Source organism: the organism of the source record quoted next (genome assembly GCF_019968985.1).
Source record: "MAG: Porospora cf. gigantea B chromosome Unknown PgB_NODE_372_length_20356_cov_133.046, whole genome shotgun sequence".
Taxonomy (NCBI): Eukaryota; Apicomplexa; class Conoidasida; order Eugregarinorida; family Porosporidae; genus Porospora; species Porospora cf. gigantea B.
The window spans coordinates 1-20,356 of record NW_027178966.1 but is presented as its reverse complement, the minus strand read 5'-3'; the positions used below and the strand labels follow the sequence as shown (position 1 = coordinate 20,356).

At 54.8% G+C, this 20,356-nt stretch overlaps 13 protein-coding genes across 24 annotated transcripts; 6 read left to right on the top strand and 7 right to left on the bottom strand.

The window, feature by feature from the left end:
• On the bottom strand, positions 1-617 carry KVP17_001793 (uncharacterized protein; the record flags this gene model as incomplete). 2 transcript variants are annotated; one of them, XM_068517512.1, is made up of 2 exons in its annotated part: positions 1-436; positions 465-527. In XM_068517512.1, coding segments are annotated over 2 exons (499 nt in total), but the record flags the coding sequence as incomplete, so codon positions are not given. The 2 variants fall into 2 exon arrangements, with proteins under 2 accessions (XP_068374876.1, XP_068374875.1); XM_068517511.1 differs by having other exon boundaries at positions 17-463; positions 495-617.
• A 20-nt stretch (positions 618-637) lies between these two features.
• On the top strand, positions 638-4,364 carry KVP17_001786 (uncharacterized protein; the record flags this gene model as incomplete). Of its 4 annotated transcripts, XM_068517498.1 has the most annotated exons (8): positions 638-801; positions 829-1,036; positions 1,213-1,661; positions 1,691-2,048; positions 2,076-2,210; positions 2,239-2,585; positions 2,614-3,307; positions 3,336-4,364. In XM_068517498.1, 8 exons carry the CDS (start codon positions 638-640, stop codon positions 4,362-4,364), a joined length of 3,384 nt encoding a protein of 1,127 aa, XP_068374862.1. The 4 variants fall into 4 exon arrangements, with proteins under 4 accessions (XP_068374862.1, XP_068374860.1, XP_068374861.1 ...); XM_068517496.1 differs by lacking the exons at positions 638-801; positions 829-1,036; positions 2,614-3,307; positions 3,336-4,364 and having other exon boundaries at positions 1,584-2,210; positions 2,278-2,589; XM_068517497.1 differs by lacking the exons at positions 638-801; positions 829-1,036; positions 1,213-1,661; ... (1 more) ...; positions 2,076-2,210; positions 2,239-2,585 and having other exon boundaries at positions 2,663-3,343.
• Positions 4,365-4,472: 108 nt separating this feature from the next.
• On the bottom strand, positions 4,473-4,889 carry KVP17_001795 (uncharacterized protein; the record flags this gene model as incomplete). Of its 2 annotated transcripts, none has more annotated exons than XM_068517515.1 (1): positions 4,473-4,889. In XM_068517515.1, the coding sequence occupies one exon, from the start codon at positions 4,887-4,889 to the stop codon at positions 4,473-4,475; it is 417 nt and encodes a 138-aa protein (XP_068374879.1). The 2 variants fall into 2 exon arrangements, with proteins under 2 accessions (XP_068374879.1, XP_068374878.1); XM_068517514.1 differs by having other exon boundaries at positions 4,473-4,787.
• A 211-nt stretch (positions 4,890-5,100) lies between these two features.
• On the top strand, positions 5,101-5,382 carry KVP17_001785 (uncharacterized protein; the record flags this gene model as incomplete). The annotated part of the gene is made up of 1 exon (XM_068517492.1): positions 5,101-5,382. One exon carries the CDS (start codon positions 5,101-5,103, stop codon positions 5,380-5,382), a length of 282 nt encoding a protein of 93 aa, XP_068374858.1.
• Positions 5,383-5,406: 24 nt separating this feature from the next.
• KVP17_001787 (uncharacterized protein) lies at positions 5,407-7,066 on the bottom strand (the record flags this gene model as incomplete). The annotated part of the gene is made up of 2 exons (XM_068517499.1): positions 5,407-6,764; positions 6,793-7,066. The coding sequence occupies 2 exons, from the start codon at positions 7,064-7,066 to the stop codon at positions 5,407-5,409; spliced, it is 1,632 nt and encodes a 543-aa protein (XP_068374863.1).
• Positions 7,067-7,184: 118 nt separating this feature from the next.
• Positions 7,185-9,356, top strand: KVP17_001791 (uncharacterized protein; the record flags this gene model as incomplete). Of its 3 annotated transcripts, XM_068517507.1 has the most annotated exons (4): positions 7,224-8,232; positions 8,306-8,838; positions 8,912-9,004; positions 9,075-9,356. In XM_068517507.1, the coding sequence occupies 4 exons, from the start codon at positions 7,224-7,226 to the stop codon at positions 9,354-9,356; spliced, it is 1,917 nt and encodes a 638-aa protein (XP_068374871.1). The 3 variants fall into 3 exon arrangements, with proteins under 3 accessions (XP_068374869.1, XP_068374871.1, XP_068374870.1); XM_068517506.1 differs by lacking the exon at positions 7,224-8,232 and having other exon boundaries at positions 8,377-8,838; positions 8,885-9,077; positions 9,115-9,356; XM_068517505.1 differs by lacking the exons at positions 8,306-8,838; positions 8,912-9,004; positions 9,075-9,356 and having other exon boundaries at positions 7,185-8,273.
• Positions 9,357-9,417: 61 nt separating this feature from the next.
• On the top strand, positions 9,418-9,624 carry KVP17_001794 (uncharacterized protein; the record flags this gene model as incomplete). Its single annotated transcript, XM_068517513.1, has 1 exon — positions 9,418-9,624. The coding sequence occupies one exon, from the start codon at positions 9,418-9,420 to the stop codon at positions 9,622-9,624; it is 207 nt and encodes a 68-aa protein (XP_068374877.1).
• A 443-nt stretch (positions 9,625-10,067) lies between these two features.
• On the top strand, positions 10,068-10,430 carry KVP17_001796 (uncharacterized protein; the record flags this gene model as incomplete). Its single annotated transcript, XM_068517516.1, has 1 exon — positions 10,068-10,430. One exon carries the CDS (start codon positions 10,068-10,070, stop codon positions 10,428-10,430), a length of 363 nt encoding a protein of 120 aa, XP_068374880.1.
• A 99-nt stretch (positions 10,431-10,529) lies between these two features.
• On the bottom strand, positions 10,530-12,503 carry KVP17_001797 (uncharacterized protein; the record flags this gene model as incomplete). Its single annotated transcript, XM_068517517.1, has 1 exon — positions 10,530-12,503. The coding sequence occupies one exon, from the start codon at positions 12,501-12,503 to the stop codon at positions 10,530-10,532; it is 1,974 nt and encodes a 657-aa protein (XP_068374881.1).
• A 262-nt stretch (positions 12,504-12,765) lies between these two features.
• KVP17_001788 (uncharacterized protein) lies at positions 12,766-17,476 on the bottom strand (the record flags this gene model as incomplete). Of its 3 annotated transcripts, XM_068517500.1 has the most annotated exons (2): positions 12,766-14,417; positions 14,446-17,476. In XM_068517500.1, 2 exons carry the CDS (start codon positions 17,474-17,476, stop codon positions 12,766-12,768), a joined length of 4,683 nt encoding a protein of 1,560 aa, XP_068374864.1. The 3 variants fall into 3 exon arrangements, with proteins under 3 accessions (XP_068374864.1, XP_068374865.1, XP_068374866.1); XM_068517501.1 differs by lacking the exon at positions 14,446-17,476 and having other exon boundaries at positions 12,766-14,322; XM_068517502.1 differs by having other exon boundaries at positions 14,402-17,476.
• A 351-nt stretch (positions 17,477-17,827) lies between these two features.
• KVP17_001790 (uncharacterized protein) lies at positions 17,828-18,802 on the top strand (the record flags this gene model as incomplete). The annotated part of the gene is made up of 2 exons (XM_068517504.1): positions 17,828-17,974; positions 18,002-18,802. The coding sequence occupies 2 exons, from the start codon at positions 17,828-17,830 to the stop codon at positions 18,800-18,802; spliced, it is 948 nt and encodes a 315-aa protein (XP_068374868.1).
• Positions 18,803-18,871: 69 nt separating this feature from the next.
• KVP17_001789 (uncharacterized protein) lies at positions 18,872-19,426 on the bottom strand (the record flags this gene model as incomplete). The annotated part of the gene is made up of 1 exon (XM_068517503.1): positions 18,872-19,426. One exon carries the CDS (start codon positions 19,424-19,426, stop codon positions 18,872-18,874), a length of 555 nt encoding a protein of 184 aa, XP_068374867.1.
• Positions 19,427-19,554: 128 nt separating this feature from the next.
• On the bottom strand, positions 19,555-20,317 carry KVP17_001792 (uncharacterized protein; the record flags this gene model as incomplete). Of its 3 annotated transcripts, XM_068517509.1 has the most annotated exons (3): positions 19,555-20,011; positions 20,051-20,078; positions 20,107-20,317. In XM_068517509.1, the coding sequence occupies 3 exons, from the start codon at positions 20,315-20,317 to the stop codon at positions 19,555-19,557; spliced, it is 696 nt and encodes a 231-aa protein (XP_068374873.1). The 3 variants fall into 3 exon arrangements, with proteins under 3 accessions (XP_068374873.1, XP_068374874.1, XP_068374872.1); XM_068517510.1 differs by lacking the exons at positions 20,051-20,078; positions 20,107-20,317 and having other exon boundaries at positions 19,555-19,992; XM_068517508.1 differs by lacking the exon at positions 19,555-20,011 and having other exon boundaries at positions 20,054-20,317.
• Between the last annotated feature and the right edge of the window lie 39 nt (positions 20,318-20,356).

Genomic DNA, 20,356 nt, shown 5'->3' with positions numbered 1-20,356 from the left:
TCTTCTGTTCGCCGACGATGGGGACGTAAGCGACGTGAGCCAGCACGAAGTCCTCCTTGGGGAGCCGCGCCTGCAGCTGCTGAAGTGCCTCGAGGTACACCGCACTTTCGATGTCTCCCACAGTGCCTCCGACTTCGATGAGGCAAATTTCAGGCCTAACCCCATTGACAGGTCTAACAGAGACATCCCGAATCCACTCAATCACGGCGTCAGAGATGTGTGGAATGACCTGAACAGTTTTGCCCAGGTAGTCGCCACGACGCTCGCAGTCCATCACTTTTCGGTAGATCTTCCCAGTAGTGATGTTGTGGTCCATCGTTAAACAGATGTCCAAAAATCGTTCGTAGTTGCCCAGGTCGAGATCAGCCTCTCCTCCGTCCTCGAGGACGTAAACTTCGCCGTGTTCGAAGGGGCTCATCGTGCCAGCATCGATGTTCTGAGTCAAGGACAGCCCGTCTACCCACTAGATAAGGATCAATCTTAATGGCAGTGACATGGAAACCCATGCTCTTCAGTACGACGCCCATGCTGCTGATGGCGGTTCCTTTGCCGAGTCCAGACAGAGAGCCGCCACTGACAACGACGAATTTCGGAGAATGGGTGACGTCCAGCATCATCCAGCAATTTGACATTTTCAATGTGTCCGATTGACTGGGAGGATGAACGATTCGATCCACACGCGGTATTAAATCTGCCGCCGGCACACGACGCCACTGTATTGGACGATTGGTCTCAAATCAACCACCTTGTACCGTCTCGAAAGACTGTAAAGACTCTTACTGGTTGTTCTGAGAAGTACGCGTGAGGGATCCTTACTGCTCGCATCAGATTTCTTAAAGCAAGAAAGGCCGAACGAGAGCGGTTGTCCACCGCGAGGACTGTCAGCCTATGGAGGGGGCCGCCAGGAGCCATACGAGAGGCCATTGACACGGGCAGGTGTCTCACGTTGACACTGAAAGGCTCTCGCAAGCTTGCATGCGTGGTCATCTTTTTCGACTTCAAAGACTGGTCGTGTCTGGTGCGGGCGGAAGGACAGGTACGACTTATCAAGTGAGAAGGGGGGCGCGGCTGAGACTCAGCGGAAATCAAGTTGTTTCCGTAGCGACAGGGGCGTAGTACCACTTAACTCTTGTCTTATGTGTTGTACATTTAAGCCACGTCATATCAGCCATTTCTTTGTCATGAAGCCTCAGAGTAAGATTCGCGTCACAGAGTCAGCCAGCTGCCCGGTGGAACACCTTCGCCTTCGCCAGTCCTTGTGAAGAGAGTGGGGAACCTGGGCAACTCGACACAGTCCGCTGCGTGGGAGTTAGCATTCCGTCGACCAGCGAAGTGGCGACACTCACCACAGCCCATTCTGAATACCATTTGCGTGTTGAATTATTCCCGCCCGACGTGGAATCAGCTACGAGCACCTGCGGCGAGAAAGCTGCCTTCCGTGACCTGAAGGCCCATACAGTGTCGCGCCGCTTCAGCGATTTTCAGACGGTACTGAAGCAGCTCCATGCGGCCTTCCCAGCGATGGAGCTGCCTGAATTACCAGAGAAACGGTGGTTCGGTAGTCGCCGACGCAGTGTGGTGGAATGCCGGCGGCGGTGCCTGGAGACTTTTCTCTCTTCCATTTGTATCGTGCCTTGCGTATTTACGCTACCCGCCCTAAGGTGTGTCCGTGGAGACCTAGGTCACGCAGAGACTTCCTAGGCTTCGATGACTTTACCAGTGCTTTGGTCACCCTGATGGTGCAGCCAGATCGGCTGGCAATATCCCGCCTCGTGGAGAACTCCCTGCCTTATCCTATGCTGCATTCCGTCCACGTTGACTTGCCGTCCGTGCTCATGTACCCGCGGCTGCTAATGCGGGCGCTGGATGATGTGAAGCAGGTCTTTGCGGTGTCCTCGGACGTCGACGCCTTTCTCGACAAGCCGCTCACGCTGGCTACTGTAAATGTCCGGATGTATCACGACGCTGGGGCGGAGGGGCTGCCTGTGAACGTCAACGCAGTATGTCTGCTCTTGGATGTGCTGATCCACACCCAGGTGTCGAGAGATGTAAGCGCGGGCTCTCGCCTTACACAGACCCGGACACGAATCTTCCATCTGCTTTACCTGCTGGTCCATACAGACACTCGGCTCGTTGCTCGGCTTGGGCTGGACGTGCCGGGCTTCGACCAACTGAAAGCGCTGCTCGACGTGGACGACCCTGTGGAGCGCGTGAGACTCGTGTGGAGGACGAATTCAGGCTCATACGGACATGTTCGTTGCCGTATTACTCTGGGAGGGCGTTGGGCCTCAGAACGGCCTGATGGAAGCGCTCATGAGCTTCGGCGAGTTTCTGTTGCATCGGCTGTTTTTCTCCACCAACGCCACTTGTCGTGCCGTCGTGGGCCTGATTTTTGCCGAGATGTCCATGAAGTGCGGCACTGAGATGAAATGCGGCCGGCTTGTCGAGCAGGTGAGCAGCCACATCTTCAGCCTATCCGTGTTCAGTGTGAAGAGGTCTGTGATATTGGACGACTCCGGTCTTCTTGTTGGGGTGTTCGACCCTACAGTATTTCGTGTTGGACTCTGCCGCTCGGCGTCGTTTGTGTGAGAGTCCACCCTTTTGACAACTCAGAGCGCGGCTAGCACCGCTTCTCAAGAGCTTCCTATTTGCTCGGGTGCTGATGCTCAACATTCTCGCCGATGTGGACTCTGCCTTCATCGACCCACCCCTTTTGGAGTTGTCCCCCTGGAACGATCTGTTAAGGCAAACGTGGCTAGGCCAGCTGCCTCTGTCGGTTATGGGGCCCCAGCTGCCTGAGGAGCGTGCCTCTGACGAACTGTGCGCGGCGGGCTCTGAGGAGGGAGTCTGTCAGGTGTTTCCGCAAGCCTGCGTCGGAATCCAGTGGCTGGACATGCATGTGGATGACGACACAGGCCTGGGCTGGTTTCGCAATTGTTTGAGACCACTGATACCGACCTTCGAGGGACCCGTCTGCGCGTTTATAAGGAGTGCTCTGCGCGTGCCCGAGGAAGATCCACTGGTTAGCGCTATACTACGGACCACTCTGTCATTTAATCCGGGATCCTACAGCCAGCGTCTATTCGTAGTTGTCAGGCAATCGTTGTCCATGGATGTGCCTTCAGCTGCCGACAACAGTTTAGCAGATCTCCGCATTCTCTTGAGTTCTCTAAAGCAGTCCATTAATGCTTCGGAACTGCAGGAGATATCCGTTGCGACTGAGGACGTCCTTTCGAAGTGCTCGACATTCAGGCAGAACCATCACTGCGACCTCCTCCAGAACGCCGTGGAAGGAGTTCTCCAGATCGTAAGCCACCAAGGGCTCCTTGATGCAGCGGACTGACGTCGCGAGCTTACTCGAGTACGCCCGCCAGCTGCAGTCACAAGCTGAAACTATTTGCTTGAGCTTTCAGCAGACGCAGGCATCTTTGCTGGACAGGTTGGCAAGCCTTTCGAAGGCGGAGGAATCGATTTGCACGATGAAGGGGGCCGTCCAGAGTCTTTTTAGCCCGTGGTTGCAGGCGTGTGCGGAGGTCGATCGGGAGTACACAGACTGCCAGACGCTGTGGAAGAGTTTAAAGGCTGTCGAGGCGACCTTGCATCAGCAGACGACCAAGGTTATCGCGTTGCAGAAGGAGATGTCTTTGAAGTCGTCCACTCTAAAGAGGTTGAACAAGAAAAGCGAGTCACGTGATGTCACTGAAGCGGACCTCAAACGGGCACTAGCGTCGAAACAAGCGGAGCTGAGCAAGCTGCAAGTGCTGGCGGACGCTATGGAGGGCGACTCTGTGCTAGACACGACGTTGACCAAGCTGCGATTCGAGACCGAAAACGCAGGACGAGCGCTGGACAGTCACACGCAGGACATGCTAGAGATTGACTCAAGACGCTTGACGCTGAACGAGACTATCGACAATCTAAAGTTGCAACTCGACACGCTACGAGGTTCGGAGCAAGAGGCAAGACATGAACGCAATGGCCAAAGGGAGAAGGCAAAGAGTCAACAGCGGCTGCTAGAGGATGCGGAGAGCTCTCTGCGGAAGTGCACCAAGGAGCTCAAGATTCAGCTCGACTCATTTATCGACAGGTCGCTGGTGTTTGCGACGGAACACTCTGCATTGGTCGCAGATGTACACCGGCACTACCTTGGCCAGATCCACATACTGTCAGCTCAAGACCGAGTTCGGTCTCCTATCGAAGTTCTGAGGTATGGACTGGAAGAGGAGAAGCAAGGCCGACAATCAGTTTTAACGGTTCTCACTGGCGTTCTCTCAGACCTTTACGGAGTGGAGAAGGAAATAGAAGATAGCCTTCAGCCATCCAGTACTGTCGAGGATGAGAATCAGGAACAGCACATATTTTGAAAAATCCGCAACATTACGAGAACGGTCCAAGGAATAAAGCCACAGCAATAAACAACTTCACACATGACGAATACTTCACACCGAACGATTCAGAAGCGACACGGCGTGTCAGAGCACTTTGAACACCAGAAGGGGAAGCTCCTCTAGCAAGTTATCTGGGTCCGCTGGCCGGAATCGGGATTGCCGGAGTGTGCCCACGTGAGTCACGGTCGACCTACTGGCATCGCGATGCGTCCCGCCGCTTTTCATGCGCACTCCGTTGAGCATTCGCACTGTCGCGGCCACGTGCAGCAGCGCCGACTCTGTGGGAAACAACGGGCTCACAGCGCGCGGAAGACGGCCGCTGCTGCCGGGCGTCTCCAGGGCCTCTGACATTTCGAGCACAGCAGACATGTCTTCCTGATCTCTGAGAGCCGTCTCCATTGAAATGGTCTTACTCGGTATCTCCGACATCAAATGGTGAGGTTTAGCTTGCATCCTGTCTGTGCTGTGGACGATAAGCTCTTGACTCGGTGCCGGCTGCATGAGGACGTTTAAGAACCTGTTGGAATTGCGCCGCTGGTTTCGATGGCAGCGGCTGGAGATCGACTTCTTTTGAGCTTCTTCAACCTTTGGAACTCGTAAGGTTGTTCTGGTTCAGGGTACCGCTGCAGTTCACCTTCGAGAGATGCGGGATGAAGGCGCCGATGCGCAGCGCGGAGAGGGGGCGCTGTCCATAACGGTTATTGGGTAATAGATGCACTTCCTCGACATCGACTTGCTTCCAGTGGTGGCGGCTGAGATGTCGGAGACGGAGTTGAGCAAGCTGATCCGGAAGATACTGATTCATGTGTACGGGCTGGCAGGCAGCTCGCTGCTTCAGTGGAGCATTGTGCGGTTCTGGCGAGAGCCCTACAGAGTCATACTCAAGGTGGACTCTCAATCCGTAGATCACGTTCAAGCAGCGCTGACACTCAACAGTGAGGGTACATTGGCGGCGACATACAGGCTCGGAATGCGTCTTCCGGGTTCGAAATGACAGCGCATGTCTACCCGAGCTGCTCTAAGCGCGCCTGCTCGGTTCGAAGTCCAACTGGATGAAGGCCACCTGCCCCTTCGACGTCCACAGGCCAGCCGCACTATTGGAGAGCCCCCTCGCCACCAAATCGGGCTCCTGGATTTCCGCGGTCTTCAGATGCGTATCGCCGAGTGAGACATCCAGCATCAAGGACGACTTGTCAGCGCTGTAACTGGTGTCGACTGTCAACTGAATGAACGTATACGGGGAGATGTTCTGCGAGGTGGCTTCGGCGACGGTGACGGCGCCGCTCTCGCGGATCTTCTGCACCCGCATAATGTGAGTGTCAGAGTCCAGCAACACGCGAATCATAGGCCCCGTGCCGTGTTTGTGGAAGTCGTTGGGCGCGCGGAGGAAGATACCTCCCTCGCTCCCCTCTAGGAGCAGAAGCACTGTCTCAAAGTGGCCCACTGGGCATCCGAAGTGCCTGAGCATTAGCCAAGGCTGACTTTCTTCTTTTAGTCTTTGCACGCGGTTTCTGGAGTCCAGGCCCCATCCAGACTTGAATAGATTTACGAACACGTCCCCGCTGAGGACCTGAGGCCTCACAGTGAAGCACTCGGGGTTATGCGCCTTGCTGAAGTACGCAGAGCGCATATTGCCGGCCGCCCTTTCTTTGTCCAGAGCCAGATTCATGCTGGCTCGCAGACTCTCCATCTCCGCCTCGTTCGCCGTCCGATACTCCATCAACATTTCGGGAGTGCCGGCGGACTCCGTTTCGAGGGCTTCCATCAGTGAGAGCGGTTTGATCGCCACGTGCTCGAGTACTCGAACGGCTTCCGCCGCTCCCCTGCGAAAGAGCCCCACTCGGCCGGACGAGAGCTGTAGCGGCCAGGTTGCCAACTTCTTGGCGCCCACGGCCACCTGGGCGCGACCACCGGCCAAGAATCGCAGGCGCAGCATTCGCGACTCCACCCCCGTCTTCATGCGTAGCAGCTCATTGAACGAGAGGCCACCCTGAGCGTCTAGTAGCGCCTGCTCCAGCACCAGGTGGCCGGGTTTCTCCTGGCACGGGGGTGTTAGTCCCAGGAGGTAGAACGGCACGCTTGGCGGGTGATCGTGGAAGTCGAACATCAGACCGGTTCCCGCAGAGCGCTCGCAGGGCTTCCCCTTGGGGACCAATGCCTGGAGAACGCCCACTGGGTAGTCTGTCTGACGGTAGCGGAGCAGGGACAACGTGGAAGCCGAGTTGTTCGAGATTATGGCGAACTTCATGTCATCGCCTCCAGAATCAGCCACTCCTAGCATCCATTCGCAGTCGCCTCCGATATCTAAAGGCTCCCAGTCATCACTGAATCGGTTGAAGTCGTCCTTGTACCAGTCACTGATCTCAAAAGGCAACGCTGACTCGTCTTATGACACCCCCCCTACTACGGAGATCTGCCTGCCGCTGGTAAGTCAGCTGCAGAATGCGCTGTCCTGATTCGTGCATGTTTCTGACGTACGCCGCCTGTTTTGACACTCTCGTCCACCCTACGTTCTCGTCTTTAATCGTCTGCGCGAGAAGCTCGGTTTGCTTGTGTAAGTCGTGTGCAGATTTGTAGGCGTCAGAGACCACATCGAACATCGCGTTGATCTGCTGGAGCAGCTCGTAACCCGGAGCATCATCAGCAACACACGCAGCGATGAGTACTGTCCACAGCATTTCTGTCACGCAACCTTCCTAAATGAACGTTTCCATCCTCTCCCGTTAGCCCCTAATCTGATTGGAGTGATGCCGCACGTCGACAGCAAGCGGAGCGCAAAGAATACAGCATTTGACTATGCGAGACCGTGCCTCACGCAGGCAGAAACACGGTTCGATGCCCGACCTCTTCTTCGATGTCTTCGAATCCCGTCCAAGTCTTGAGTTGCAAAGGGTATTTCGGGAGGAGACTGCAGACATATCCGACGTGACTACGGCGCTTTCGTTGTTTTTGGATAAGCGCTTCACACGTGTTGAAGCGACGCTGTCATCCATCCTTTCCGAAACTGAATCGCTTCCATTGCCCACAGCGGAACTACAAGCGCTGAACTCTGGAAAGCCCTCCACTTCGCTGTCAATAGTAGGGCTTGTAAGGGCTGCCCGGCTAATCCTGGAGGCTCTCGACCGGCTGGGCCCAACGGAGGATGTGGACGCGTTCCCTCCGCTTCCAGGCGGAGACGTGTTGCCCTCGCGGCCAACGAATTGCCCACCAGAGCTGGTGCCGTGGCTACATGCAGACCCCGTGAAGGTCTGCAGCCGGTTAATGGAGCTAACATTTAGTCTTTCCTCCGGAGATGTGCATCTCGCCAAGCTCTTCGCCGCGGATATGTTGAACTTCAGCCTCCCTGTTCTCACGTGCCCTCTGTGGCGATCTCGTCTAAAAAGAACAGGAACATGCAAGTGGAACTGGTTATCAGCCAGAGAACAGCCCTTAGCACGACCAGTCAATGCTGTCCGAAGCAGGTGGGTCGATTATCATTTGCATTTCTTGGATATTTATTCTCATTCGGTCTTCAGATTTCCGCCATTCAAATCAGCACTTCACCTTTTGCAATGCACTCCCGCTCCCGTACTCCTTTCGATTTTCCTAGAACGGCTGCGACACTGTCGTAACACGCTTCTTGCCTCGGCCCCGTTGATTGGAACGGTGCCCGTGATGAGGGGCGTTTGTCGCCACTTTACGGTGGACACAGGCTCGACGTCGCCTGTATCGTTGGTCAGTCACGGCCCTTGCGACCCCCGCTTCGCCGAATGCCGCTTCCGAGTGGTGCTGGTGGACGATTGCAGTGGACTGCTACAATTCATTTCGAGGTTTGAGGAGTACGTCGACTCTTTTTATGGCGGAGGTAAATCCTTTTCTTTATTGCAATTCATATCTTCTGATTAAAACGCTCTCTTTTCCTTTCTGACACGCCTCAGGATTGCAACCCGTGCCGGGTAATCTCCACGCTATACATCCACTACCGACCGGCTCAGTGCCTCTGCTGCGTATGCTGCAACCAGAGTTGAAGGGGGAGGCCCCGAGGGACTCGTTTGACAGACCGACTCGGTCGCGGGGCATAGGACGCGGCTTTCCGCTGCGGAACGGATCGGAGAGTGCCTCACCGAGAAGTGACGGCTCCAGGAGCAGTTGCGCCGAGGACACACCGTACGGGATCCTGGGCCTGCCCTTCATTGCCTTGGACTTGGAAGGCGTGCATCTTTCTCGGGAGGGCAAGCTCTGCCTAGTGCAGCTTTGCCTAGGGGACGACATCTACACTGCCTACGTTCTGGACGTGGTCAGTCTCGGACCGGTTGAGACTTTTTCTGTTGCGACTCCGCGAGGAACCACTCTGCGATCGGCACTCGAAGACCCTAATGTGTGCAAGCTGTGCTTTGACCCGCGAAAAGACGTCGACGCGTTGTACCATCAGTCGGGGGTGCTTATCAACGGGGCATTCGATCTTCAACTGGTGGGTTATTTATATTTCTTTTTCGGTTATGTGACGCTCCTTGCAGGCCGAAGTGGCAGTTCGGCGTTCCCAGCTTTTCAACGTCAAGTACCTCAAAAGTCTGCCGGCCGTGCTTCTCAGCACCGACCTTCTCAATGCAGAAGAGCAAGCCTTCGCCAGCCGCGTCGTCTATGAAGCGCGTTCCATGTTCAACGACTGCAGACCGGCCGGTATCCCGAGCTCCGGCTCCCCCTCAGTTTGTAGGTCTTTCACTTGTGTGCGCTAAATCTCTCCCAGCCTACGAGTCGACCCCAAGGGGGCCGGTTATTGACTTTAACATCCGGCCTCTTCACCCGACGCTGTTGACATACGCCGCACATGACGTGCACTACATGTTCCAGCTGTACGTGTTCTTGGTGGAACAGCTAAGTGTGGGCTGGTGCAAGGCCGTATTCCGAGAGACGGCCCGTCGGTGCCAGAGCTACACGGACGAAGACCCTAATGAGAACTCGCCCTACGCACCTGCATTCTATGCGTGATATGTGGAACTGATTAGCAATTGGCAACCCAGGTCAGTCCGCCATTTCACATATTTTAATCATGGGATGCAAAGGAAGCAAAACCGCCCAGGCTGTCAAAGCAGCCGACGAACCCAAGACCGATGTTCCCCTCAACGAGCCAGCGCCTCAGGCAGCCAGTGATGCCGGGAAGCCGGAGTCCTCGCAGCCAGAGCCAAACGAGTCCAACCCAGGGGATGACGTGAAGGGCAGCGACGACAAAGCTGAACAAATCGCGCCTGCTGATTGACACCAATGATTTCACGTATGTGCACAACGTACCAACTAGTCTAGGTCTGCATCAGTGTCTGTAACGTAGCAGCCAGCGCACCACGAGGCCTCACCAGGACAAGCTGGGCGCCGGCGGCGTTTACTGCGATCTGAGCCGTATTGAGCCCTCGGCCGCGAGCGTCAGACACAGCGATAATGCTGCCGTGTTTCTTCACGGCGGCCACCAGTCGCCGTCGGATCCATCGGTCTGAGTGAGGACTAAGCACGTCGAAGGGCTGGAATATCAGAATCTGTGTTTCATTTGGCGTAGTTTCACACGTTCAAATTTCTCCCTGGCACCTGGAGATCGACCGTGGCGTCCAAGCTTGGCCGAATGTCCCAGCCGTCGACTCTTAGGGCTGTCACGTCCATGCCGGGCCCCACAACGATCTGCATCGAATTATCAATTCTTGGCGACACCAAATGGTCGCGTACCCCAGAGAGATAACTTACTCTGACAGGCTGTTCGACGAGAAGTTCGAATACCGGTGGGTGGTGCTGACACGAGAGGCGGCTAACAGAGCCCAAAGCAAAATGAGTCGACGCACAGGGAATCTGTTGCTCGAACGAGATTGGCGTGAGTCTGGTATCACGATGTCAGCTGGATGGATGCACTTCATGATCCACCCCCCAGAAACACACGTACTGCTATTCAGACGACCTCTGGGCTGCGATCCGAAGTCGGGAAAGCCTCCAGAAGACTGGTCACCCCCTACCGCCGAGAGAATCGAGGGGCCGTTACCCAGCCACCTGAAGGCAATGGGCAGGAAACACAGGGTACAGTGAATAACTGTTTTCGAAGGTCACCGATGAAGACCAGCCGGTTGTAATGGCAACGCTTCTCCGTGTTTACGCGACGAGACATGAATATCATTTAACGTTCACTCACAGAGTAGATTCCTTGAGGAGCCCGTTCCTCGTCTTCCCGCTCTTTTTGAACGAGAGTAATTTACTGAGTCCGCTTTTCTTCTCATTCTTCTGGAATTTCCACACATCTTCGACGGGTTCTGTGACATCAAGCGTCTTTGTCCGGGTCAGGACAACAGACTTCTGGGAATGCTTGTTCAACTCATCATCGATCTTTCCTCTGTTCGAGGAGAGCCTAACATGAACTGGATCCGACGTACTCCTCTTCACGCTGACGGAGGGATTCCTGCTCTTTCTGAACGGGAATCTGCTGTGTCGATTTGTCTTCTCACTCTTCTGGAACATCAGTTGCCGCACATCTTCGACGGGTTCTGTGACCTCAAGGGTCTTTGTCCGGGTCAGGACAACAGACTTCTGGGAATGCTTGTTCAACTCATCATCGATCTTTCCTCTGTTCGAGGAGAGCCTAACATGAACTGGATCCGACGTACTCCTCTTCACGGTGACGGAGGGATTCCTGCTCTTTCTGAACGAGAATCTGCTGAATCTAGTTTTCTTCTCCCTCTTCTGGGGCTTCAGTTGCTGCATATCTTCGACGGATTCTGTAACATCAAGGGTCTTTCCCCGGGTCAGGACAACATGATCTGGATCCGACGCGGAGGGCTTCCTGCTCTTTCTGGAGAGTAGTTTCATGAGTCCACTTTTCTCGCGCTTCTGGGGCAACACTACTGTAACGTTTCGGATATTTCCCCCAGTCGAGACACCACCCTCGGGACCCTTGTTCAACTTGTCACCGACGGTCTCGATATCATCGTCATACGTGGCACTGGGCTGCTGTCTCTCCTTTTTCTGTTCTTCGATTCTGGCCACCATCTCTTCGTGCAGGCTGATGTACCGTCCATCCTTACGCAGCTCCTTCAGAACCGAACTGAATTCTTTGTGGTAGTAATCTTCCTTGCACTGCAGGAAGGCGGAGATATTCTTGTCAGTAAGGATTTTGCCCAGAGTGGACGCCTCCAGGACCGGAACGCCATTCCTTACGCGATAGAGCTGCTCTAGCTTGTTTTTTTTTTTTAACTCTCTGAAAAGATCTTTTGCATCGACTCTAGGCATGTCGTACAACAGGTCGCACAACGCAGTGGAGTCATTGTCCTCCATAAACTGGAGCGCCTTCGCGACATACTCCTCGTAGATGGGGTCTACTATTTCTTCGTATATCGTCCCTCTTTCGTGCGGTGCAGGGGGCGCAAAATCACTAGGACAGTCCGTCGGCGGCCTTGGGAGCGGGCGACCGCGTTGGTTTCCGCGCCGCAGTATCACCTCGTCGTCGGAATTGCCACCGCTGTCGGTCGCGTCATGGACTGGCGACACAGGCTTCTGGGCAGGAACCCCAGATACAGGAAGTAGGTAGGGGTTTTCGTCGTCTCGATAGAGCGAACTTTCTCCAAGCCGTGCCAGGGGGGTGAGGTTGTCGTGAGGTGAGTCGGAAAAATAACCGGAGGAGGTCGCGCTGACTGGGTCGTTGCCAGTGGACAAATCTCTCTTCGCAGGAGAGACCTCGCCAGAGGTCTCCACATTATCCAGGCTATTTGGCGAGAAGTTGAATCTACGGCGGACAACCTGGACCCGCTTTTCTTCGATTATGTAGTTCTTTCGGTCAATACTCGGTTCCATGGTACGATTGGCTATGTTGGACGCAGCGACACGCGTCGTGGGCTTTTGTGACAGAGGGGCCCGCGTGGCAACGTAGGACCTTACGGGTGAGGTTGTAGTGCTGAAGTTGGTGGCTTCGAATTGCATTAGCCGGGAACTACGCAAAGGCGTTGCTTGAAAGGTCGTCGAAGGTGTGGTTTTACAGTTGCTGGCGATCGCAATTTGTTTGTCGATAACGGATTGTGACACCTGCTTCCTCGGGGTGCCTGGAGAAGCATGCAAGATGGAGGCAATAATCGGCAGGAGTTCGCCCCCGTTCTTTTGAGATTCAACAATCATATCAATTTATGAAATATGAGTTTAAGGGTGGAAATATGAACATATTTTATGGCGATTTATGAAACATGAGATTCCAGAATATATTTTTGGCGTGACCAAAGCCTGCTTGGTGTGACATGTTGTGGGTCGTGGTTCATCGAATCTGTTCAACGCAACATGTTGTGGGTCGTGGTTCATCGAATCTGTTCAACGCAACATGTTGTGTGAATGACCCGCTCAGATTACGAGGCACAAACGACTCGCTCGCGGCTTATTCAGAGACCTACTCAGGTAGCACCTCTTTGCTTGCTTCAACCCGCCGCCTCACTAAACGTTGAACGGACAGACGATTGGCGAACTGTTCCTCGCTGAACGCGAACCCTTTCCACTGGGCGTTGGTGTTCTTCAGGGGCACCACAACTGACACGGCCCCCGTGTTGTTCGACTGCACGACGACATCGTGCACACCTGCTTTTATTCGCTCACGGATAATGACTGGCATAGTAGGATGGAAAATGGTGTCCCAGCTGTTCGCCAGAAACAGCGGAAGCAGACTAATGATGCACGATATCAGTACAATCATGTGAAAGGCAGGAGATCGGTTGAGCGACTCGAATGATCCGTACGTGTCGACTGCAGGCAGGAGGTATGACATCAGAACCCAAATTGAGTACCAACAGACGAACTCGAACACGTAGATTCCCACAGTGATGGTGTACCACGACTGGATGAAAGGCACCACAGAGAATAGCCCCACGACGACAACGATGCTGAAGATAGCGGTGCCGAAGTCATCGAAGCTCACCAGCACCTTACCACTGCTGCTCAGAGCCATGTCACCAAAGGCGAATAGGGGAAAGACCACCGTGACTGCGGACGCAGCCAGCGCGTAGAGCAACCAGTAAATAAAGTACTGCGTGCCAAAATACATCGAACCATCAGGTCGCACTGAGACGGGATAGAGCGACGGCGTGTTGAGGAATATTTCGTAGGGGAGCATGCGGTCAAACCAGGCGAAGAACATGATGGGGCCAGGGGTAAATACTAGGTTGAAGATCTGTTTGAGGTAGGTGTTGTAAATGTCCACGGCTGAGAAGAGATTGTAAAACCCGAAAAAGAAGTCGGCGGCTCCGAAGTAGATGTTCTTCCAAAGCGTATTGTACACCATGACAGAGTTCCTTCTGAGACACTCGTGACCATGACAGAATAGGATGTTCTTTAGGAACCGAAACTCGCCGATGCTAATGTCGGCTGACCGAACTGCCTGCATGCCTTCCTTGCCCTGTATCCCAACGCCTACGTCAGCGGTGAGAATCATGTTCACGTCGTTGGCGCCGTCGCCTACTGCCAGAGAACGGAAGCAGGTGTTGCGGTTCCTGTAGGGAGCAAACTTCTTACAGGTCTGGATCACCTCGGCCTTCTGCTTGGGTGTGACTCTGCAAGCGATGACCGAAGAGCAAAGGTTGCCCAGCCCGAATAGATAGCGTTGACCTTCCTCACTGGCCATCGCCAGTTCTAGCGAGTGCCCGGTGATCGTAAGGCTGACGGAGTTGTACCTCGCCACCTGCCCCTCCAGGGTGTCTTGTTGCAGGAGCAGGCTGGGGTCCTTCCAGCCCGATAGCTGAGAAGTGAGCTCTTGCGACACACCCGACTTAGACGGCGCCTTCTTCGTGACTACGTCCTGCGCCGCCACGAATGACTCTAGGTATGCCGATATTAGTGCGTCTGCCTCATCAGACGTAATTTGCACATGCTCCAACATGCTGGACCCGCGTTTGTTAGGGGACTTCGAGGAGGTCGCCTGTATCTTCAGCAACCGTGCGAACTCGTTGAAGCCCATCTGCACCTTGTTCTTGTCCTTGGTGTCTGCTGGGCCCGCCTGATGGCGGCGCCCCCAGCAATTGCACAGCACCGTAAGCTCAGGCTCGTCGCCGTCTGCGTGAAAGGCTCCAAGGCGTCCCACCATTTTCCTTGGGGCGCTCCAAGGTGTCGAAAGCGCTCTGACAGAGCTGAGCAGCCACGACGAAGAGCATGTAGTTATGCATCTGTTTCTTGACGTCAGACGCGGTCTGACCGTCCACGACAGCATTGTAGGTCGATGAGGAGAGAATATTACACGAGTGGCCGATGCTGATAGCTGTTTCCAGTTTATCCCCAGTCAGAACCCAGAGCTGTATCCCCGCATCTTTTATAGCTTGTACGGTGTCAGCCACCTCGTCCTGCAGCTTATCGTCGATACCGGTGCTGCCCAGGATGGTGAGGTCGGACTCGACCATCTCGTAGACCTCGATAAGCCTCTCCTCTGCGTCGTCGTCCGTCGCCATACGCGCGCGGCCCACAGCGTCACCGAAGCGCTGGAACTCGCCCTCTGTGAGGGTACGGGACCCGAAGACCAAGGTACGAAGTCCCATGCGGCTCATGTACTCAAGGTGGTCAACGACTGTACGCACCATACCATCCTGACCGGACTTCGCGATCACCAGCATTCCTGAGTCCGCGCCCTTCGACAGGATTTTAATGGTGCCGTCGCGATCTCGGATAATGACTGACATACGCTTTCGAATGTTGTCGAAGTCGAGCACATCCAGTACATCGAAAGTGAGAGCCGGAAGGATCGCCCGTCCTTGGGGAAAGTTCTCCGCCACGAAGGCACTGGCGTTTCCCACGCAGGTGTCGTGTGCACCGTCCACTGATGTATCAGGTCGAAACTCCCCCTGCTCAGAGGTCGAAAGGAACATACAGTGCAACGAGGGTTCCGTTAGACAAACTTGCACAGAGTTTAGGCTCGGGCGACATACTAACTCGATGCCAATGTGCTTGGCTCCGGATACAAGGGCCAGCTCGTCCGGAGAACTGGCGTCCAGGTCGCATCGAAGGCGATTGTAAAGTGGATACTCGACTTTTTGGAGCTGGGCAGCCGATGCGCTCGTGGTCTGGAGAGGCACCTGAGGCGGGGGGTCAACGTGCACGCCTTCGGGCTCTGGCACCAAGCTCAGGTGCGACTCCAGAGTGGCTTTCGGAGATGCCCAATGCAGAGGATCCTCGCAGAAGAACGTAGCCAAGGAGCCAGCCACCGTCGCTGGCGACGGTCTGGGCGGGAGCAGCGAGTCTATGAAGTCAGCCAGGGACTGGGCGTGTACAGGCTCGCTGCCCAGGCTGGCAGAGTGCTGGGGGTCAGACTCCCGGAGAGAACGTCTCGTAGCTTCCATCTCGTCCACAGCGAGGGAAATATCGGCAGCGGTGAGGAGACTCGAGGAATCCGACTCCTCGGTCCCCACACTGAACCCAGCAAAGCTGGGATCGCTCTCGATGACGTGGATGTGGCTGGCGGGCGTCTCCAGTAGGATGCGGTGGCTGGACCTCACGCCGGATCGCAAACTCGTCCTCGAGTGACGGTCACTGGCGTCCGCTTCCATACAAACCTCCATCAGGCTATGCGGCACCTGCAGGAGACCAGTATGCTCGTCGGCGTCGTAAACCGACCGTGCGGGGCCTAATCGGTTGATGGGCGGCGCCTTTTTGCTGACCACCACCGAGTGGCATAGTGACAAGCACAGCAAGAACTCTCTAAACATCGACTGCTCAGGCTGTATCTCCATATGGCGTCTGAACGCGTCTGCGTCGAATGCCACTGTCGGGTATGGCGAGTTCCTGTCTGAGGCAGTGACCTTCCTCGCTTCCTGGAAGGAGTCCATTGAGACGATTTGCGACTTCCGGCTGTTCTCCAGTTCCTTATGCTGGGTTGATTGGCCAAAGTAGTGGGGCCCCACTGTGACGGACCTGAACTGCATCAGGTTCTGTGTGAGTGTGCCCGTCTTATCGCTGAACACATGAGTGATGCAACCCAGCTCCTCCATGATGCTGACTGTGTGGCAGGTGGCTGGTACCACAAGGGCGTCGGGTGCGGCCGTCTCTTTGGTGGAATCGGAATCCCCGAAGACGGGGAGGGATCTGTCAATAATGGGAATGTAGGTCCTCGTGCTCTCATCGGAGTTGAGAAAAAATGCTTGAACCCAATGAGCAAATTCGACCTGTACCAGCAACGTAATGGGTACAAACTGGGAGAGTAGAAGCATGAATCGCCCGAAACCGATGCCGATTGACGATAGGATGCCGACAGTGAGCTCCAAGCCGGACGTCTGGGCGTGGAGGAGCTCGTCTCCCTCGGGCATCAGATACCAGTACTTCAGCGTTCGTGGGACCTCCGATGCACTTATGATGGCCGCAGCAAGGCAGAACATGATCTGTGCGACACCTGTCCACAGGATGTGCGAGTTGTACTTCTTCATGAGGGAGGAGGATTTGGGCTGCCGGCCACGCGTGTTCATGAAGATACGGGTCTTGTGGCCCGCGTAGGCAACCATCCCGTAAACGTAATCAGTCGTTCTCAGAGAGGCGCCCCTCCACAGAAATTGCCCCACCGATATGAAGAAGCACTTGGCGCCTTCCTTCTTTGCGGCATCCATCAGCTCCTCCGCATCGGAAGACACCTCCAATGGTGGCCTACAGCCTGGCGGAAGCACCTGGAGCACCCCCTGGAAGTAGTGGATCTGCGCAGAGGGGTACGGCATGACTAGCTCCACACCAGCCTTGTGTAGGTCTTTCTCCTCGGGGACAACCTCACTGAACTCAGGAATACAGGTCTTGATTTTGAGGTTCGTTTCGCCGTCTAGACTCACAGTCTCGACGTAAGCGAGACCGAAGGGGTCCGAACTACTCAACAGAATCAAGTCAGCGGGGAAGGCTTCATCCAGCATAACCTTCACAATGTCTCCGGGTTTAAGATCCGACCACCGCACTGTCGTTATTTCCCCTCCGGGTGAGAGGACCAGCGTAGCCGAGTTATTCTCTTGGCGGTCAGATCTATGGCGCTTCACATCTTCGTATCCGTCCTTCAGCATGGACACAGCCATCACAAAAACAACGGGCACTAGGGTGGTGGGGACGCCTCCCGAGTCGGACACTGCCGGTATGAGTTGTAGGAAGCCCATCATTATGAAATAGGCATTCGTAGCGATCATGCACTGTGTGTAGCTTCCCTTCTGCCACCTACCTGGTGTATTAAATTGAGGAAGGGGAAAGACCACCAATGGTACGAGGAAGTTCGTATCGAATTCTTCCAGTCGCGAACTCCTGAGTCCAAGTTTGCAGGAGATGAAGGGTTGCGGACATAAGGTAGTCGGGTTTCGGGATATTGATCGAGTCTCTGAGTGTGTTATTTGATAATGTCCCACCACATTCTCAGCGTAGCAAGTAGAACGAGTGAGAATTTTTCCCGTAGGCACCTCCGCGTCTCCTCCCTTCTTGAAGCATCGCATGCCAAGTATTCAACGAATAACAACCCAATGTTTTATGATCAGAACGACGCAGTGACCAGACCTGATATTCTGCGGCTTGATGGCAGCCACCTATTGACTGTATACAAGCACCAAGTTGGGGGGCACGCTGACAGCATGAAGAAGGCACGCGGCTCCTCCTTGCTCCTAAAACCGGTTGGGCCTTGAGGGTCTCCCACACAGTTCCACGCGACGGAAGCCTTCTTTTACAGGTTCGCCAGCGCGCCATCCAGTTTGCCGGTGCTGCCGGAGTCCTGGTATAGCGGACCTGTACGGCCACAGGAGGCTCAGGTTCTGGCCGAACTGCAGGAGTTCCTGCCTAGGTACCACGGCAGCGCCTCCGTGGAGTCAGAAAATGGCGGCGTCAAGACGTACGTACAGCTCGAGGATATCATTCATGAGTTTCGCAGACCTTGCGTACTGGACATCAAGATGGGACGCCGACAGCGGAAGTTAAACCCAACGCCGGAGAAAACCTTACGACAGATCGAGAAATCGTTCTCAACGACATCACATGCCTTGGGTTTTCGTTTGTGCGGATGTCAGGTGTTTGACGAGACCAGGGATGTGTGGACATACAGAGACAAGTATGCATGTAGAAGGCTTCCCCGAAGCGATATCGAAGCGTCTCTGATGGAGTGGCTGTGGAATGGGACTCGCCACCACGTAGAGGTAATACCAGAGCTGGTTAAGCGGCTCCGTGGTCTCCGAAACATTGTCAAGGATCTTCAAGGCTATCGTTTATGGTCGTCAAGTCTTCTGTTGGTGTACGACTCCATCTCGCCGAAGGAGTCATTGGACGTGCGGGTAATTGACTTCGTTAACTGCCACCGCTTTGGCTCCGAGGTGGGACATGACGAAGAGTATATATACGGTCTCAACAATCTGGAAGCCGCCTTTATTAGAGGCGCGAGAGACCTGGCACCGCCGTTGTGTGTCAGTCCTTTGGTTTCCGGAGCATTGCAACGTCGTCACTCTGTTTGATATAACTCTGAGATCATCTTCCTGGTATCTTTTTTGGCACATAAAATATAAGGTTTTCAAGAAACATCACTAAGATCGTCTCCCTGGAGTCTTTGGTGTCTGGCGAACCACCTCTTCGTCCACGCTCTTCCTGGCAACCCCTCTGGCGGGGGGCGGTTTAATGGGGTCTCTCGGACTGGCTGCCTGGCTGGTGACCGAGGAAGGCGCGGAGGGCGTAACTCTCGTTGGAGCAGCGTTGGGCACGAGTGCAGTCATCCGCGTAGGCGCGGCCACCACGCTTGATGGTATAGTTTGCGGTTTGGGAGCGGTCAGAACGCCCACAGGGTGGGCACTGGCTTCCAGCGAAGACGCAGCACGAAGAACGATTTTTCTGTTGATTGGCGCCCTGTCGCCCTTCACTTCTGGCGAGTCAAAGAGGTCCTCGAACGAGAAGGGACTCGTCAGGTCACCAGGCTCTGCTGCACGCGCCTTCACGGCTACCTTCTTAACGGGCACTCGGCGTTTGCACACAGCAGGCGCTGGTTGATTGGCCACTGCTTCTCTAATGGTAGTTCTTGGCGAGGCGAAGCTAGCAGGTTTTAGAATCGTGCCATGACTGGAGCTGTATGGCTCTGGATCGCTCATACAAATAGAGCACTTTAGGGATAAGGGCTTACATACTGAACCCTGTGAAGAACTGGAGAACAGGTGACAAAGATAGTAGTGATACGGCACGTTCTCAGAGGTGCAGTCTAGGGTTCACAGGACACAACTCAGTTCTTAGGCTTCTCCTTCTTGCCCTTGAACAGAGCCATCAGAGAGGTTCCAGCAACCTTCACGACCTTGAAACGGACGCCCGGGATATCACCGACGGCATGACCCGACCGACCGAATCCGGACACGAGCACCTCATCGTTTTGATCGATGAAGTTCAGCGATCCGTCGCGGGGAACGAAGGCCGTGATAGTCTTGCCAGACCTGATCAGCTGGACGCGAACACACTTTCTGTTGGCCGAGTTCGGCTGCTTCGCTTCAACGCCGATCTTTTGTACCACAATACCCTTAGCGTGGGAGGCACCCTTGAACGGGTTGCACTTCCACTGAGTGCCGAGGTGCGACTTCTTGTAGTCCTTGTCAGCCCATCGTTGAGAACGACGTCGGGTGCGGAGAACCCGCGCAGCCTTGATACCGTGAGCGATGCCTGAACCCATAGTCTGAAGCAGGCGCACACTAAATCACTATTTAACCATCCGTTTTGTCTCACATTACACATCAACAGCCGGCGCGATGTACAACACTGCGTGGCAGAAGCTGCTGGCACTCACCATTATTTCCGCGGACCAGAGTCTCGTTGAAGACACTAAGTATTTCCCCATCTTCGATTTCTTCGCACTTCTCCAGCACTAGATTCATCTTGGGGTCCAGGCAGGCCAGGATGCCTCTGTAGGTCACGCTCAGAGTCGTCTGCACGATGACAGGGCGACCTAGCACCTGCTTGAGGAAATCTGCGGGGTCAGTTGTCGGTTGCTTCTGCATCCTGTTTACGCAAATATTACATCGCCGGCGCATATTTCC